Source organism: Corvus brachyrhynchos, unplaced genomic scaffold (assembly GCF_000691975.1).
Source record: "Corvus brachyrhynchos isolate BGI_N302 unplaced genomic scaffold, ASM69197v1 scaffold114, whole genome shotgun sequence".
Classification (NCBI taxonomy): Eukaryota; Metazoa; Chordata; class Aves; order Passeriformes; family Corvidae; genus Corvus; species Corvus brachyrhynchos.
This window is the reverse complement of record NW_008238337.1, coordinates 120088-139151: the sequence shown is the minus strand read 5'-3', so window position 1 is coordinate 139151 and position 19064 is coordinate 120088. Positions and strand designations below refer to the sequence as shown.

At 37.0% G+C, this 19064-nt stretch overlaps 1 protein-coding gene across 3 annotated transcripts in view; it reads left to right on the top strand.

The window, feature by feature from the left end:
• The window catches only part of SFSWAP (splicing factor SWAP homolog), a 38603-nt gene that overhangs the window by 10082 nt on the left and 9457 nt on the right, over positions 1-19064 (top strand). For all 3 annotated transcript variants that reach the window (XM_017734745.1, XM_008634002.2, XM_017734744.1), the window contains exons 8-14: positions 2000-2237; positions 2457-2588; positions 2944-3037; positions 5301-5478; positions 7305-7538; positions 9051-9241; positions 16871-17136. In XM_017734745.1, the coding sequence (XP_017590234.1) occupies positions 2000-2237; positions 2457-2588; positions 2944-3037; positions 5301-5478; positions 7305-7538; positions 9051-9241; positions 16871-17136 (1333 nt within the window). The remainder of the gene's footprint in view (positions 1-1999; positions 2238-2456; positions 2589-2943; positions 3038-5300; positions 5479-7304; positions 7539-9050; positions 9242-16870; positions 17137-19064) is intronic.

Here is a 19064-nt window from a genome sequence, read left to right as displayed (position 1 = left end):
GTCAAGCGTAAATGAGTTTATGTGCCTCTTAATTCTTTTCAACTTCCAGGATTCTGATTCCTTAAATAAAGAAATGCAACTTACCCTTTCATTTATGGGACTGAACATGTAACACTACTCGGATAAAAGAAAATTTGTAGTGATGATCCCTTTTCCTGATCTTAAAATCAAGAGTCAAACACGGTTAGAATGGGAAAAAGGGATTTTACCTTGGTATTTATTTTAAGGATCTTTAGGTGCACCACGTCTAGGTTGAACACACCGAAATGCACACCACAATGTGCACCCCCTAAAAGATCTGGTATAACTTTATAGGTCTTATTAGTTAGCATATCTAATCAAAAATTCCCCAGTGAGAGGCTCGAATGAGCCCCCGCTCTCCCCAAGGAACCTCCCCCTGGATGGTTCTATCTTAGTTTACAAAATGTGTTCTGGAGAGGATCTTGAGGTCTGGGGCATATTGATCCCTAACTACGAAACCTCTAAAATGTTGAGTCTCCTAGCTTAACAAACAAGTCCAAGAATGTAGGCAAAAAGCACTAAAGAATACAGAAATTGTAGAAAGGTATAAAAGGGGTTTAAAAGAAAAGGCAAAAAATCATCATAGCATCAGTGAAGCCTTCACTACAGTAGGGTTATTATACATTTGTAAGTAATGAGTAGTGTCACTTCAAGGTGGTGCTTATTGAGTTCTTGGTTTTTCAGTAATGTTGCTGCAGATCAGTTGTCACCATAATAATCTGAGTTGATTTTTATGCATTATAGGTTCAGAAGCCCCAAGGGATTACAGGTGTTGTCAGAGTGTAATATGTGGAGGGAAATACACATGGAAGTAATTTGTATTTAAAACTGTATGATAAGGAAATCTTAGTAAAGGTGAAATAAGATTTCTGTGAAGAAATTGAAAATTACTGGTTATTTCAAGAAAGACTAAAATCAGAATATGTATCTCCGTAGAATAGACCTAGTCAGTTTTTTGATTACTTCAATGTCAGGCTTGAACCTGAATGTATGTGATAGAAACTGGGAGATTATAATTTAGTAACAAAACAAGTTCAGTTTGCAACTCCTCTCCCTGCTTTTAAAACAGAGCTTTATTCTGTTCTTGTTACAGACAACTTATTCTTTGAAAAAAGTAAATAATGCCACATGGGAATGTTTCTGAAACTTCTAAGAGGATAATTCATTGTAATTTAATGCATTGATTAAACCTTGCTTCCGGAAAAGCAAACTCTTCCTGTAATTAATTTAAAATATTTTATGTTAATATTTTCTGTTTATACATGGTCTTTCTGCAGAAAACACTTAGATTTACAAGAAGTATCTACCATATAAATGTATTAAGCTAATTAGAACGTTATAAAATACTGTCCTTAAAGAAAGATAGAAAGACGTAATAAGCCTTTGCACGCTCAGGAAGTACTTAGAATCAGAGAAGCCTTTAGTGTGGAAAACCTGTTCAGATGCATTGTTCGTTATGTTGCTGTTGAATTCCAAACCTGTCTACTTCTTGAGGTTTAAGTAAGTAGGCGTGTGTCTATATATAGTAATACAGTGGTTTAATATGTATATAGTGATTCTAGTGGTTAATTGTTAATGCTAATTTTGAATATATGCACATTTCTTTCTTCATGAGAACATAGTTTTAACTGAGTTAAATTGCCAGAGCTGAATTAGATTAGGAAGTGTGATTTCATACTAGCTCATTTTTAAATATGCCTGCACTAGTTCACTTCTTTATTCACATCTATGACCTTCAGTACTTTTGCATTCTGTCCCTTGATCCACATATTTCTTATTCATCCTAAATATGTCAATATGAACCTTCCTTTTTTGCTTTAGATTTTTTTTGGGTTTTCTTACACAAGAAATGAGATGCCATTTCTTAGTGTGTTGTGTGAATCTGGATTCTCGATGCATTTGTACCGATGCAATAATGTATTTCATTGGGTGGTTTTCATCTAATTAGAATATTGTTCTTAAATGTGTCTTTTTGTAGCAACTGTGGCAGCCATGTATTACAGCTACTACATGCTCCCTGATGGAACCTATTGCCTGGCACCTCCACCTCCGGGAATCGATGTTGCTGCCTACTACAACGCCCTGCCTGCAGGGGTGACTGTGTCCAGCGCTACAGGTGTAGCAACGGTTCCTCCCCCTCCTGGTACAACACCCCCACCTCCCCCAGACACAGCTGACAGCACCAGTGGGTTGACTTCTACCACAACATCTACAAGGTACCTTGGACAGATTTGCATGTTGATTGGGGGAGTCTCGTTCCTGCGCTTCAACAGGGAGTGTTTAGGATGCGTTCTGTTATTGAATCAAGCTATTTTAACTGCATGGTGAACTCAGAGAACAAACCTCTCTACTTTTTTTTTTTTTTTTGTTAAAGCAAGAGTCTGAAAGTATTTTATGTTCTATTTATAAAAACTATTTACTCTTGATGTTTTCAGCACAATTACTCCAGTGGTTGCCATTATACCTCCACCTCCAGATATCCAACCTGTCATTGACAAGCTAGCTGAGTATGTTGCTAGGAATGGGGTAAAATTTGAAACCAGTGTTCGTGCCAAGAATGATCTCAGGTAAGAGAAAATGTTATTTAAACTGCTATTTCAAAAGTTAAGGTTTTAATTTTATATAATATTAAATTACAGGACATGCAGGTTTTGAGAAGTACTATCCTGTTTGTTTAATTGAAACTTAGGGACCTACTTAAAGGCAATGGGAAAGCATAATTGCCCAAATTATCAAACAACCTGTCAAAAATGTCTCTAGCAAGCATACTCTGAATGTGTATCCTCTGAAGTTTAGGCATAAGTAAGCGTGCTTTCAAGCATCAAATAACATTCCATTTGCTAGAGGAGATTAGGTGATGAGGAATTGTTAGTATTAACTATGTTCATGTGCATTTTCACATATTCAGTTTTCTTTTAAAAGGTTTGAATTCCTGCAACCATGGCACCAGTATAATGCTTATTATGAATTTAAAAAACAGTTCTTCCTTCAAAAAGAGAGCGGTGACAACTGCCAGGTACATGTGTGTTTGTATATGCTTCTATTAAAAATGCAGTAAATGTGAGAAAAGGACTTATCAGTTGTGTTACCATGAGACATTTTAAAAATGGAATGCTGAATTAGAGACAAATTGATCAGCAAAGGATGTGAATGCTTTTTTGTTGTTGTTTTTTAGTTTTGTATGGCATTTAAGTAAGCATCTGTGAGGTGGTGTGATACTTAATTCTTGCTTTTTACTATAAGCCGCTCCACTGTGGTTGTAATACAAAATGACAACCTGAAAATCTTCTGGCTTTCTATGTGAGGGAATATATGCTTTGCGGAGGTTTAGAGCTTTGTAGGATTGTGATTAGTATTCTGCTGTCAGAAAGGTTAGCTATGGCTTTTAACACCCATACCTTCCCATATGCCTCGTCGTTCTTTGTACAACAGTAGCACAGAGGCTGGAGTAGCTTTCTGACGTGCGTTTTTCTGAGGGAGATTTTGTTAGAGTCCAGTCATGACTGCAACAATACTAGAGCTTCAGAATCTCACAGCAGTTTCCTACTTGCTTTGCTTCTTCTAGTCCATGTTATTAGAAGGTGGTAGCCAGACTTGGCATCCATGTTTTTAACTATTCTCATGTTAGCTAATTAGATTGTTCTCTTACTGAAAAGAAAATTGCAAATAATATCAGAACTACATTATCTGATGTTAACTTTTCATGGGAAAGAGCTATTTTTTTTTTAGGCCCTATGTCATTTGTCATCTCAAGGCTTAGATTGGGGAGCCTTAAACTGAAGAAGGTAGGCCTGTGGGTAAACTCCTCGGAATTGCTTTGTGGAAAATGAAGAAATTCAATAATGGTTGCTGTTTGGAACACTTGTGTCTGATGTTTTGTTTTAATAGTGAAAAAATGTTTTGAAAACACTATTTCTAAATATAAGCTGTGGTAAATGTGATCTTACTCAGCTGTTAAATTACAAGCAGAATTGTCCTGTGCCACAATGCTGACTGTTGTTCTAGAATGTCTTATTTGCAAACCAGTGGATTGAATTCATAATACTTACATAATTAATAAGGACTTGTTAACATATATTTGGGGGGAAATTGTACACTAACTGAAGCATAATAATAAAAGATTCATTTTAAGTGTTCAAATGAGTACAGCGAAAAAGGAACTGAAACCAGTTGAAGTCCCTTGAGGTCAAGCGTAGCAATGCATATTTTTGTACTGCATGGCTTTGTAGATAATGCCATTCTCTTCAATTTTTTAGAATACTGATTTCGATTTTATCTTTATGCTCTAGTAATATATGTATAGGCAACTAATGGAACTGATGCTTTTTTTCTGGCCATTAAAATTAATAAGAAACTGTACTACTGACTTCAATAAATACAGGATGAAGTGCTTACTTCATTGTGCTTTTCCCCTTCGAGGACTTTCAGAAATCAGTTCTGTTGGTCAGGGAGTGGCTGCAGGGAAGATCTGATCAATGCCTCAGTTTCAACGTCACATATGCTTAACAACAGCCAGAGCAACCAAACTCTCAATTGAAAAGTGCACATTTCAATGTTAAATTACTTAATGTTATCGCAGGACTCACCATGTAAATACTTTGAATGTTCTATGATATCATTCTTGAAATCTCTATACTGTTCAGAGGTATAGGAGTTCAGAGATCATCCTGAATGATTCAGTTATGTAATGGTAGAACCAGTAATTCTGTACTTCCTTAAAGATCTCAGCACATCTGTATTGTATCAAAAAACATTACTAGGCCCAATGTCCTTCAGCAGAATGTTGGAACAAATCAAACATTAACTTATGTTGATTCCTGTAAAATCTGATTCTGCAAAGAAGTTACATGCAATTGTACATGAGGAAAAACATGTCATAAGCTTTCACCCTATCCCTGGGAAATGACTTTAGTGGATTTGCTTCAGAACCCTGGGGATCAAGACCTAAATAAATATAGAAAAGAAGTACATGCTTCTAGGGTCTAATTTTAAAACTATAATTTTAGAGCAGTTTTTGGCAAAAGCATATCAGCTGAAGAACATTTTATTTGCTGTAAAATAACAATGTGGTCTTACTGTAGGTCTGTAGGTTTTATGGCCTGTGGGTTTACATGAGGCAGAATTATGGTCATGAGTGCTGAGTGATATAAAACTAGCTGTTGTGTGATTAGCTGATAAAGTGATTTTTCAAATGGCTGACAAAATTGCAGCTCCACAGACATTGTATTAATGATTTCATGACTATCTTGTTTGTAATTCTGCTCCTTTCTTTTGAAAAGGGAGTGTCTTCCTCTGAAGATGTTCCAGCAGACACTGCCAGTGATACACCGAGTGAGACTCAATTTGTAGATGAACATGCAGCTGAAGATGCATCTGAGCCGAGTGCTAGGGGAGTTCCAGGAACTAAAAAGGATGTTGTTCCTCCTAAAGCTGTCGGTGATGGTAAACTGGTGAAAGGTATGGTAACATAATTTATTGGGCATGAAAATATTTGGTAACATATGCATAAATTAAAAAAAGGAAGGCAGGGGAAATTAGGGAAAAGAATTTCATAATGCGAAAAATATGTTTTCACTGAAAGCATCAAAAAAGGTCTGAAATAAGTAATTTGATTGATTTCATATTTCTTTCTTATCAGACTATCAGGTATTTGTGGTCTGACACAATAAATTGTTTTACTTCAGTTTTGTGCAAAGTTGAGGGCTTTCATCAGTGACGCCAGTAAAATCTTATTTTTGTCATTTTCAACTTGACAGTTACAAGCTTTGTGCAAAAGAGAAGTCATTTGTTCTGAATAAAAGCAGTGGCCTTACTTGAAAGGATACATGTGGAGGAAGTACTCGAGGCTTGTTGCCCATTCTTCCCGTGTTGGACATTAGTCATGCTGGAAGAAAATGTCTTTCATGTCTAAATGGAATGTTTTTACTCTTGCAGTCATAGCAGCAGAGGGGCAGAATGGGAAGATCTCTCTGGAAGCCACTCAGAGAAAGCCAGCTAGCACACTATTTGTGTTCTGATTTGGAGAAGTGATTGTTTATATCTGGGAACTGATTTATTGGCCTATCAGGAAAAGATACATTAAAAGTTCTTATTTTCAGTAAAAAGTAAAAATGTGTATCTTTTAACTAGAACTGAAAGCCACTGAAAAAAAAAATAAAACAGAAAAAGCACTCTCTAACTGGACTTCCATGGATGGAAACTTCCTTCTTGCCACCTTAGTGGCTTACTTAATTGCTGATAAGTTTATCTACACCCTGTGGTCCCTTGGAATTCTCTCTTCCTTCTTCTCACTGCGATCCCATTTCCTCTACAACCAGCAAACACCGGGCTCTTTGCTGTGGTTGTCATACTGTCCAGACTCTGCAGTTTCTTCTCTGGGCAGCCCAAGTAGCTTCCCTGAGGAAGGAATAATCTTCTCTGCCTTCAAAGATGCCCTGTTAAGCAATGCAAGATACACAAAGAAATGATGTTATTTCTGTTGTTCTGCTATTAATAAGTGGCAAACTGGAGCCCGTACTTTAATAGTAGTAATTTGCTCAAATTTACATGATGTAATATAACCAGTGAGTCATTTTGTGACAATCTGATTCCTATAAACTTACTTTCATTTCCTCTAATATGGTACAAATCCCACTTCATTGTAACCCAAATACAGTACTTGCCTCCAAGACAGACATAACATCCATACTAGATTTTTCTTCTGCCTCTGAGGAAGTAAAATCCCATTTTAGGATTTGTTCTATTCCATGAAGAAGTTGGAAAATCACCCTTACCTCTTCTCTTGGAATTTTGGAGTTCTTTGTTTCTGAGCATATTTCCTTACCCCAGGATTACCAGAATCAAAGCTTGTATTTTATAAACCTTGGTATGTAATTTAATTACTCTATTTAAATTTCCCTAATTGCAATCTCATAAGATATATATGCAGAAGGTATCCTGAGGAAGATGAGTATTGGAGCAGACCATGTGGTACTAGGTAGTGAGAAATTCCATTCTTTATTCTTAGAAGTGTCATTTTGGATAAATGGGTTCGAGATTAATGCTGTATTTTTTTTTTTTTTTTGAGATCTTTACAGAAAATGAAGTTTCCAACCTTTGTTAAAAAACACAGAGAGAAAAAAGGATTATGTTGTCCTTTTCACCAAAATAATTAGCGTTACTGGATGATGCAAGTTCCTTTTTTTTGTGGTGTATTCTGCAGGAGTAATGGGGAAAGTCAGGAAATTGAACCTGCCTTCTACTGTAGTCTAGTGATGTGTGAAATCTTACCCATTCATTCACAGCATCCTTTGCTCCAATAAGCTTTGCGATCAAGGCCAAAGAAAACGACCTTCTTCCTTTGGAGAAAAACCGTGTTAAATTAGATGATGACAGTGATGAGGAGGAAGACGAGGGAAAGGAAGGCCAAGAGAATGCTAACAGTGCATCAAACCATACTCCAGCAGTTACCACTCCTTGTACTGCTCCTGAAGAGAAAAAGCCTCAACTTACACAGGAGGAGTTGGAAGCTAAACAAGGTATTCCATGTGGCGCTGAAAACAAAATGAGTCTCTCACGCGGACTGCAAAACTGCCATGTGTGACATTTTAGGTGTTTTGAATCTGTGTCATGTTAACAGGAATCAGAATTCTCTTCCCACAGTTTCCTCCTTATTTTTAAGAATGAAATCTTCATTGGTTGCTGAGACTAAATCAAATTTACAACACACTGGAGTGGTTGAGTGCTTTGTCCTAGTGCCTGATCTTTCTGAATTTTATATTGGTTTTCCATTACAACCTTCTAGTAAAGCACTGACTTTGTAGTTTCCAGATTGCATTAACAAAGCCCAGCAAAGACATACCTGTTTCTCGTTTTCTTCAGAGAACAGTGAATTGCTTCAAGCTATTTTTCATTTATATAGCACTCCCATATAGACTAATATTGCCTTCTTCATGTTTTGTTGCTCTTATAATGCAATGCCATTAAATCTTTGTATGGGTTTTTCCTGTTCTGTGTTAATGTGCGTAAGGGCAGAAGGGCATGCTGTGTGAATTTGAATGGAATGATGTTTTGAAAGAATCCAGTTCACCCATTCCTCCCCAAGGCTGTTTGACAGCAGAGTGTGCTTATTAAAGTGGATATTCTGTCAGTATTTACTAAGCTTAAAAACTTAGTACTTCTCGCAATTATGAGTATGCTACAGGAATTAATTTTTCATTTTCAAATGGTGGTTTTTTGCTTTTAAGTAGTAGTTCCTTTGTGAACTGCAGCAGCACAAAGTATGCTGCAGTGTTACATATCTAAAGCAAATATGAAATATTTTGTATGATAATAAAAATGAAGTGTAAAACACACTTAGAAGAAGCTGTGTGTTGAAAAACCTCTGCAACTGAACAAAAAAATCCAGCTGTTTTGTGCATATACAGAACACAAAAATGGAAGTGTTAGAAGAAAAACATTACACAAAGGAGCTGTTAGGTGCATAGTTAAATCAATTGGCTTATTCTTTCCATGTAATCACATACACACAACAAAATCTGTTGGTTGTAGCAATGATGAAACAGTTTCTGAAAATTTCTGGAGCAGGTCTTTCTATAAACGTATTAACATATATTTAAGTAGGGCTGGGAACTGTGAAGATCAGATCGGTGGAAAGAGCAAACTGGAGAGTTTGCATCACTTTAAGACTTACAAGAAAAAGCTTCTGAGTTTACGAAGCTACTTTCTTTAGGTAGCTTTTATAAATAGAAAAGGACAAGTATCCTGAATAATCAGGATTGGATTTTCTTGTCATTTTAAGTTAGAAGTTTTTACTTCACCTCTACTACTTTACATCAAGCAAATGATATTTCTATGAATTAAGATGCTTGGAATGTCTTAATTTCAAGCAGATATGTCCTTATAGTGTCATCGAATGGCTGTATTGGAAAGGCTTGAGAATGGCTGGAGGGGCTGTTTGCTGGTTTGTGGTGACGGGATGTGTGTTTGTTTTAAGGAAGCCTGAGTTCCCCAAGCATGGCTCACTCTAAACGCTTAATTGTCTTTCTTAGCAAAGCAGAAACTAGAGGATAGATTAGCAGCTGCAGCAAGGGAGAAGCTTGCACAGGCCTCCAAGGAATCAAAGGAGAAGCAGCTACAAGCAGAGCGCAAGAGGAAAGCTGCCTTGTTCTTGCAGACCTTGAAAAACCCTCTAGTGGAGGCAGAGACTGAGAAAATTGAAGAGAATTCCTTCAGTAGTGAGGTAAGGAAGAAATAAATTTCTCTTTCCCATAAAACTGGCAGGAAACTTACCTCTAGAATGTGAATCTGACAGTGTGTTATGAACTTGATCGAAGAGATAGAAGCTTTTCTAAATGGGGAGAAATTTGAATTTTAAACACTGTTAATCTTTTTCCATCATCTTACATATGTCTCTCATCTATCATTAAAGAACTGGTAGAGAAGTATGCTGCACAATTCCTAGGTCAGTTAGCCAGGTAGAGAAAGGAAAAAGAGCTTCCATGTTTTAACTCTGTACTAGTGATCCAAGTGTTGGAATGCTCACCTTGCAAGAGTATTGGGATGACTTACTTAAGTTGTGATACTTACTTATTTGATGTGTATATTGATGGTTTTGCTGTACATTACAAATACAGATTTTGTTGGGAAGTAGACCCTCCGTTTCCTGGGTTTGGAATTATTTTGCTTCCAGAAAAGCCAGTAAAATCACTCTTGGTCGCACTACTCAAGCAAAACATCATCTCTGGATACTGATGGAAAATTTTAGATGTTGATTGTGACACAGACTGGTTACAAGAAAGAGTGACATGGCTTTCCATTGTTTTCTTTCCCTCAGAAAGAATTCCAGTACCTAGCAAGTATTTCATTGCCCAGTTCTCAGTTTTTCTGAATAAATTGTGGTTTAACCCTCAAAACACTTTCAAGAGAACAGTTGAAAGAGACATACCTGCAGTTTAGGTGATCCATGTCATCAGAGAGAAGCAGATATGTGAATTAAGTGTGGTCACATCCCAAAAGAGATCCTGTTTGGGTTTCTCATTGCTACTGCCAACAAATTTTCCCTGACGCAAGTGTTCAGTACTTCTTTTCAGTTATATGTTGAAAAGTGAATGCAAAGAGACAATGACAATGCAAAACTCCCCACATTTGCAGTTCTGCTCTTTTTCTCAAGGGAATTTGTCAAGGACACAGGTATTCCTAAGCTAAGGTTCTTTTGATATTTTTCTTTAAGAGAATGCCTGAAATAACCAGTGACAGCTGACTCTTGCAGAAGAGCAGATGAATGTTCTCACTCAGATCTGAACTTACTGAAGTTCTAAGCTGAACTTGCTAATGAAGTTCTCAACAAAAAACCACGCCCTATCCCACTTCTCAGTAAACTGATTTTCTAGAAACTTCTTTTTCTTCCACAGAAGTACAGTTTCAGAGAAGGAATCTATTTTTTCTTACACAAAGAATTCCACTGTATTTGAGAAAGTAGCCAGTTTCACTGTTTCTTACCAATAGAAGTGGTTTGGAGGTGCTTTCATTATTAAAGGGTTTATTTAGAATTTCAGGTGTATATTTAAATGTTTTCTGATGTGGCCTTCCTTATTAAAAATAAAATTGGCTATTGTATTGGAAGTGCTTATACTGTTTCGATGAACAGTCAAAGATGCCATAATGTCTTTGGAAGTAGTATTCCTGCTAAGTGTGGTTTGCTTAGTGACACACTTACGTAGATATATGCATATAGACTTTTGCAGATAAAAGCTTATTTTGAGACATGAATGTTTCTCAAGCTGCTGTTCCATTTGCCATATTCGAAAAAGTGTCCATTTCCATTCATTCCAAATAATCTGTCTACCTTTTTCTCTTCTTGCCTTCTTTGGCTATTTGTAACAGCCCATTTGAGTCAAGAAATTGTATTGGAGAAAGATGAGTGAAATCATATTGCAGATTTGTTAACCTCTGTTTTATATACCCTGAGAACCCAGTATGGTGCATTATGATGTCTAAATCAGCTTGTAAATAAATATGTAGCACTGGTTTGTTTTTTTAAGCTTTTTCAGTCATGCTTCAGGAACAAAAAGATGCATTTAAAAACACTGATTGCAAAAGTAACAGGAGATAACTACAATGGCTGTAATAAAAAGAAAGTATGTTAAAAATTTGAGAGAGAAAGATACGTAATTTTGGTTTTGTAGTTTGGTCAATGGAACTAATTGGGGTAATTAAATCAGAAAACTAATCAGAAAACAAAGAAAAAAATTAAATATTTGTGTCCACCAAAAATGTCACTAAATGTATTTCATCTCTTGTTTTGGGGGTAGGAGCATCCAATGAGGAGCCCAGGAAACAAAGACTGATATGCACTGGTCAGAGTTAATGTAGTGGCATGCTTTTTGTAGCTTAAAATGTGTCTCAAAAATGGAGTAATGACTGAGTTGTATAGTAAAGCATGAAGAGGAGTTGAGAATATCTATGGGAGATGCATAATTTCCATTACATTGTCCCAGCCTAATAAGTGTATAAAAACTAGTAATGCTATTTATGTGTACATATAGTGTACGTTTGTGCTGAAAACCTGTTTATCACAATGTGCAGAAATATATTAAATGCACAAAGCTTTTGTGACCTCTGTCAGATTTTCCTGATACCTTGTATTTCTTGAAAAGATCACTGGTACTGATTGTACATTACATCTTTGAATGAAATCGATTCTGCTAACTGCAGGTAAAGGACAGTCAATACCACAGAACAGAACACTTCTAAGCTGTTTTGGCTTCAGCTGAATCTTAAAAATAGTCAGTTCTGAGTTTTCCATAGCCAAATTACTTCTTTTATATGGCTTCCTATTTTTCTTTAAAGTGAAATCAAGCAAGAGAAACAAAAGGCTGAAAAATCTTGAGCAGTGAAGCAGGACAGCTTTTCACAAATGGCTCCTTAGCATTCTTGCATGCATTAGAACAGACCAGTTATGCATAATATTTCAAACCAGTAATAATTCTCAAACCAGTACTGGAAAGCATGGAGCTTATCTCAGTTTCCAAAACTGATTAGCTTCCAGCGATGCTGTGGCCAGTGAAGTCTGTGCCCTTGTTCAGGACGTGAATAAACAGTAACTGGATGATGTTTCCCTTCTTGTGTTTACATTTATAATTCGTATAGACTTTTGGTACACATAGAGTTTATATAGACTCTTTGGCACATCTATCAGTGTCACTGAGGGGAAGTCGCCTTCATTCTGCAATGAATGTAGGTTCCTTGTCCTGTAACAGCAGACAGCTTGTAGTTTAACAACTGCAGTTCTATGCTGAGCTGGAATATGCCAGGCTATGTGGAGTGCTTCATTGAACTGCCTTTTTTACTTGAAAACTATTAAATAAAATAAGGTGTTTCATGATCTGAAATGCAAATCTCATTCCAAAATAATTTAAATTAATTCAAAATTTTAAAAATAAGATTATATATCCTTGGTAGTGAGGCTTGGCATGGATTATTCTGCAAATGTCATATTTTACTCTGTGTCAGAAATGTTTTAGTGGTGAGAGTGCTTTGATAGGCATGTGAAAGCCAGGTGGTTATACCCAAACTGTTACCTGTGTACACCTTAGTATCTGATTTAAATGAGAAGAGAAATCCACAGTCATTGTGTTGCAAAACCAGACAAGCACATGGTTTGAAAGTGATGCTGTTTTAATGGCTTGTCCCAAATGTCATGTGTTACGTCTCTGAATATAAAGATTCTGTGGCACAAAGCAAAACTTTCCTTCTTTTGGCTCTTTCATCTTCCCAGGTTTTGAAGCCCTATTTTATCATTTGTTTCTGTAGATGGCTTGTCCTTATGTTTGTCCTATATGTAACAGTTATTTTTTCCTTGTGGAAAGTAGTCTGTTTACGAGTGAAATAGAAGTGTGCCATGTTTTAAAAATGAGATGCTCCTCTAGTTTTGTCAAGCATAACAGGGTTATCAACAGCTGTGGATAGTGTATGTCTTTCACATTGCTATATTTTATCCTGCTTTTTTTAGCAATGGACTGTAGATACTCCTGCATGCCTCTTTGGCATAACAATGTACAACATCATTTTATGTTTGCACATTTTCTTTGTTAATTTTTGAGCAAAATATAATTGTCTAATCAAAACCATCCAGTAAGTATTTGAAGAAAAAAATTCTTTAGAATATTTCAGAGCCATTCACTTCTTTCTTTACTTTTTTTTCAGACTATAGGTATCTACATCTTCTGGTTAGCATGGGAGAGGGGGTTGGGTTTGCTTGTAAATCTATCTGTCCTTTTGAAAAAGCAAGATAAAGGAAAAACATAAATGTCACATACTAATGTGGCATTTGGGGAGTGGATAACTTGCTGGCATTTGGAACTTTTTTTTTATTGCAATAACCCTACTAACAAAAACTACATGAGAGTTGTAGTTCCTTATAGCATAAATACTTTAGTCTTTTTTTAACGGGGGGGAAAAAGCTAAATATTTATAAATAAAACTGCCATTTTAATTAAGATAGGTGAGGAGGTAAGAGTGTTTATGCATTGATTTTTAGTCTTCAAAGCGTTCAAAACAAAAAGGCATATTGATCCACGCAGCAAACAGATTCACAGCCACTGATTTCTTTGCAGTTGGCCTGTCAAAATTTTGTCTGTTTTTGAAGACCATACCGTGGTCAGTGCACTGTTAATAGCTGTTAGTGCAGCAGAGTAACCCAGATGAAACTGTTGAGTCTTTGTGTTCCTATAGAACAAATTCTGTAGGAACTTAACTCCGTAGGAAACACTTTTATCTCTTCAAATTAATATTTTGGGCCAGTTTATTAATACTAGGACTGTCAAACTGCTAAATAGAAGTAACTGCTTGCTTTGTTCCACAGAGCAATGAATACAAAAATAATACAGTTCCATTGCTGGTAGACAGTTGCTTATTAATTCTCAGCCAGGCAATACTTCACCATAAACTTTGGTGAACCTCTAGTAAAAAAGATACAGTGGTAGAAAAGAATCTGAAGTATTTTTGGATTTTAGTGAAGTAATAGAATTGTTGATTAACTCTTTACAGTTCTGACGTTGTTCACTCTTTGCAGTTTTGATCTAACATAGGATTCCAATTGCTGTAAAAGAAATATTAGCTGTTTGTAATATTATTGATAGTGTCTTTTGCCAGTTGATTTTGTTTGAGCCAGACACAGTGCTTGTGTTTTGCTCTGTTGCAGTAAGCACATTTTTGGTTCATTTCTAATTTTGGCTTTGTGTATTGATTAAGTAGTGTAACCCCAGAAATAAATAATGTGTGTTCTGGGCTTATGAATATTGGAAATATGCAAATGACTTATATGAACCAAAGTACTCATTTCTGTTCTCATATAGCTATAAATTCTCCCTATTTGCAGAGCTCTTTCCTAATCCTTTCCTGCTAAACAAGAGTTGTTGAACCATGTTTTGGCATTACTTTTGTCAGATTTGCTTCAGTCATGCAAATAAAATGCTGAAGAACAACTCTGCCAGTGAATTTGTCTGACACTAGCATTTAGTAGAGGCCAAAAAATTGTGCTGTTACCCAAAACGGACAAAGAAGTGAGATTCAGTGAATGCTATCTGAATGTTTGCAGTTTAACTTCTTAGAAGAGCTCTCCGACAATGTAAATCTCTCATCCCTTGAGATGCATGATAAAATTCATCAGGTAACAGATTTGTTTCCATGCTTTCCAAAACTGTTCTACTGGTCTGCATATTGGCAGAGCCTGATCAGTTGAAGCAGAGTGCTTTGTAATCTCCCAGTTCTGTGCTTACTGTTATTTTTTTTTAATTATTCTTTTCTGCATTCATGCCTCCAATTTCAGTTCCCATTACCTTATTTTCCAAGACAGTTTATTTCTTTCCAAATAGTTATACACCTAGAAATTTTATTTGTGGCCTAGCAATTTGCTGGCTGCTGTCACTGAGCTCTGTATTCTGCTCTGGTGGTGAGTCAAGTCATTTTGCTGGTGCTGTTTTTCTTGAAGGCAACTAGAGTTGCCACTGAGGGAAGCAGTCCATTTGTTCAGGCTATTGTCATAAGGACATGACATCTGTCACCAGAGCACCTGGGCACAGTGGTGGATGGGTGGGTGGCTTCTCCCTGTGTGTTACCTGTTGTATTTCACTGAGGAACCTGCTTATTTCACCTGGGGGTAGATAAAGTTACTTCAGTATGGCTCTGCAGATATAATTCATCAGTAGCTTGAAGCAGTGGTGTTTGAATCCACCAGCCAGCCAGCCTGCATCTGTGTTTCCCAGCAATCTGGACAGCGCTGTCACTCCTTAGTGTCAGCTTGCTGAAAGTCAAGGAGAGCCCAGTGTCAGCAGTGGATGGTTTTGGTGGAAACATAGTTGGGCTTAGCATTGTGTGGTTCTTCATTCAGGTGGCTGAGATAAATGTGTCATTCATTTATTAACTTCCTTCTTGGCAGTCATAGGGGAGCTTGTGTTTTATGTGGCCAAATGAACCCGAGCACTGAAAACCATTGGGTTTTTCTCCCCTCTCTTGTTTTCCTCTTAACACTACTTTTTGCCTACAGCTTTTTCGTTTCAAGCTATGAGAGGTGACTACTTCAAGGCAGACTGGGATATTTCATTTTCAGTAGAGTTCAAAGCAAAGGCTCAGGTACTGTATAAAGAGATGAATAATGTTGTCAAAGGAATGAAAGTCAACTCTGGTGGCCTCTTAGGAAACCGGAGATGAGGAGTCTGTGAGGCGTCTGCAGTTACTCACGTGGAGTTTGTGAAATTGGAAATAGGCCTCTGGTAAACCAGTCACTCAAATGATCATGCCATACAATGTTTATAATCTTTGAAGCAAGCTACTTTAGTACTGCTTTGTTGCTGGTTTTCTGAATATTGTGATAGCAGTTATCAGTTAAAGCATGAAAAAGTGTCACGTCTCTAACTTGAAGCAGAGCTACCTTTTTGATTATTCAAATGTGGTCAGTTACTGTCTTTATGTATTCATGGCAGGAGAAGGGTAAAAAGAAAGGAAAAGATCACCTGTTTCTAATTTGGTTATTTCAGGTTTTAATGTATTACTTTTTATTCCAGTCATGGTAAGTATCCTTGCAGCAAACAGTGAAAGCGTCAGACCAGGTGGAGCAGAAATTATGACAGGGAAGCTGATTTCTCCAGTTGCCTTGAAATGGCAGCTGGGGGAATGACAGGCTTTGAAATGAGGAGCATATCTGTAGTGCCTGGCTTGAATTGTTCTAAACAAGGCTTTGAGCAGAATTCTCTGGGGTTCAAGCTGATAATTTGAAAATGTTGTGGTATGATTTTGCTTCACCTCCTGCAGCTGGAATTACTCACTGAACATTAAATGTGCATGGACCTGTTCTGTCTTTGAGATTAATAATGTTTGTGATCATCCCAATCCTTTACATTTAAGACATTTATTTTGCAAAGTTCGGGCATGATTTCTATCAGCACTGGTTCATTTTGCTGTTTTTCTTGAAGTTGTCATCCAAACAGCACAGTTCATGGAGGAAAGTGACACTAAAACTTAGCTTTGAATGCCGGTAGTTCCTGATTGTATTTCCAGGTTTGTCCTGTTCTAAGTAAAACATGGGACTAGACTAAAAGATACCTGATAGTACCCATTTTTTTAGAACACGTTTCTTCTAAAAACTAAAGATGAAAACTTCAGAACTGTATCCTGGTTAAGCTGACAGTCTTAGTGTGCATATACCAACTTGAATATGTATCTTTGGGGAACTGTACAGGCCTCCATTAAATTCAGCTGGATGCATGTGTTTGAAGATGTCAGCCTTACTTCTGCACACTTTGCATAATCCCAATGCAACACAACTAACTTAGGAAACTGAACACTGTTCTTTTTTTATCTTTGCTTTCAGAGTGTCAGTAGTATACCATGTCCTGTGACTGCAGTCAGAACTTTACCCACCTTAGAAGTTAAGCAAGCAGAAAGGCCTTCAAGCAGAAGCAGAGATCCTCCTAGGGATGAAGAAAAGGAAAAGAAAAGAAAAAAGCACAAGAAAAGATCTCGGTCAAGATCTCGATCACCATTCAAGTATCATTCATCATCTAAATCCAGGTCTAGATCACATTCAAAAGCAAAACACTCACTTCCCACTGCCTATAGGACTGTCAGGCATTCAAGGTGGGTTTGGAAACCAAATATTCTTTAGAGTTCTGTATGGGTTAACACTTAAAACATCTTTGCACTTCTTCCATTACATAGGTGTTTTTATACACATTGCTAAGGTTACAGTCACCTTGAAGGCGGTATGTGGCACATACACATCAAATGTGGCAGGTATTTTGAAAATCATTTTAGTGAAATAATCATTAATTTCTAATTACATAGTGCAAAACTTTTACCAGTAAATTTTTCATGATGCTCTGTGAAATATCTGGTGGTAATATGTAGGAATGTGATGATAAGAGAGCTTGCTGATAAATCTGTGGCTGTTACTGGAGCAAAGTAACTTAGACAATATTCAGATAAGAAATAGAGATAGAGAACTGGGTGGTTGAGCAGCAAAGCTCAGAAGAAAACAAAGCAGTTGGGTGGCAAGTGAAAAAATATGATGGATGAATTTCAGGAGAGATATGACAGGAATCCAAGAAGGGTGAAAACAGAGTTGAAAGAGAGAGAGACCACAGAAGAATGTAGCCCAGTGCTGTTAACTCTGTGCTTAATCATTAATAAGATTAAATACGCTATGCTAATTATCCAGGTATAAGGTGCTGTATATTGTGGTTTATTGAGACTGTTAATTCTTTCAAAGATATTTGGGTCTCAGCACCTTCAAAGTTTACTGTCTGTAAAATTTGTCATATCTGAATGCCCTGCCACAGTGCACTTACTGTGGTCAGTAGGAAGGGCTTTGAGGGTACGTTCTGTGGATCAGGCTACAGGTACTTAAGTTGCTTGTAGTTCAAGCAAATTTTGCATATAAGTACTGCCACAGCTGTATAAGTATGCAATGCATGTGAAACCATACGCTACTTCCTCGTTGTGTCTCTGCTTATGGCTCAAGAGTGAAAAAAGCTTCTAGCCCCTGGCGACACTGTGCCAAAACTTCTTTTCATTTTCTTGTGCTTTTTTTATTTAATGAAGTGTGTTAACTACTACACTAATAGGAGTGTTAATACGTTACAACTTACTACTTTATACTTGATTTTTGAGTTTAAGAACAATACTTCGCTGCAGAAATCTCTGCTATTCAGAGATGCCAGGAATTAAGTGAGCATAACTTGGACTGAAACGATCAGTCTGACATGCTGCTTATTTGACGACCTTTGACAATAAGTTGTCATGACATGCTGTGTTGTAAGGCACATTCCAAAATACTGTGTGCCGTTCCTTTTCTGTGCTTACCAGCATTTAAAGGGAATGATGTTGAATGAAGCTTTCCTTGCTTAAGAATTGAATGCAGGTCTTCTCAGAGTTAAGCATATCTTGGGGAAAAGCCTCCTCAGGTGAATCACTGAACATTTCAACTCCCTGTCAAGATGTATCTTCACTTGAACCAGCCATATCACTTCATCCAAGCTATGCTGCATGTATTTATCCACACTTCTACAGATACATGGCAGAACCAAGGAGAAACATCAGAGTAATGCTAAGAAAAAAATTAAGCGTCCTCTGTGGTACTTAAGGACAAAGAATCATTCGAGAAGGCCCTTAGCAATACTTGGGTATGCTGCTCAATAGCATAAAGATAATCCTGCATCCTGAGTTTGCAGCAGGCAGTAACAAGATTAATGGGAGCTTGCAAGTTCAATTTGGTGTATACTGAGATATGTCTTTAATGACTTCAGGGAGAGCAGTTAATCTGGTCCTTTATAGCGGCTTGAATACTTGTACCAATCAACAGGTCTGCATTTGGTTCTGCCAATGAAAAAACAACAGTCTACTGAGGTTTACCAGGTACAAGGTGGAGAGTGTCATTGTGTTTTTGATAGGGTTTTGATTATTTTGTTTTGTGGGGGTTTTTTTGTTGGTTTTTTTTTTTGGTGGCCACAGTTCAGCTGATGAAAAAATCACACAAAAGTCATCAAGAATAGGTAATCTACAGGAGC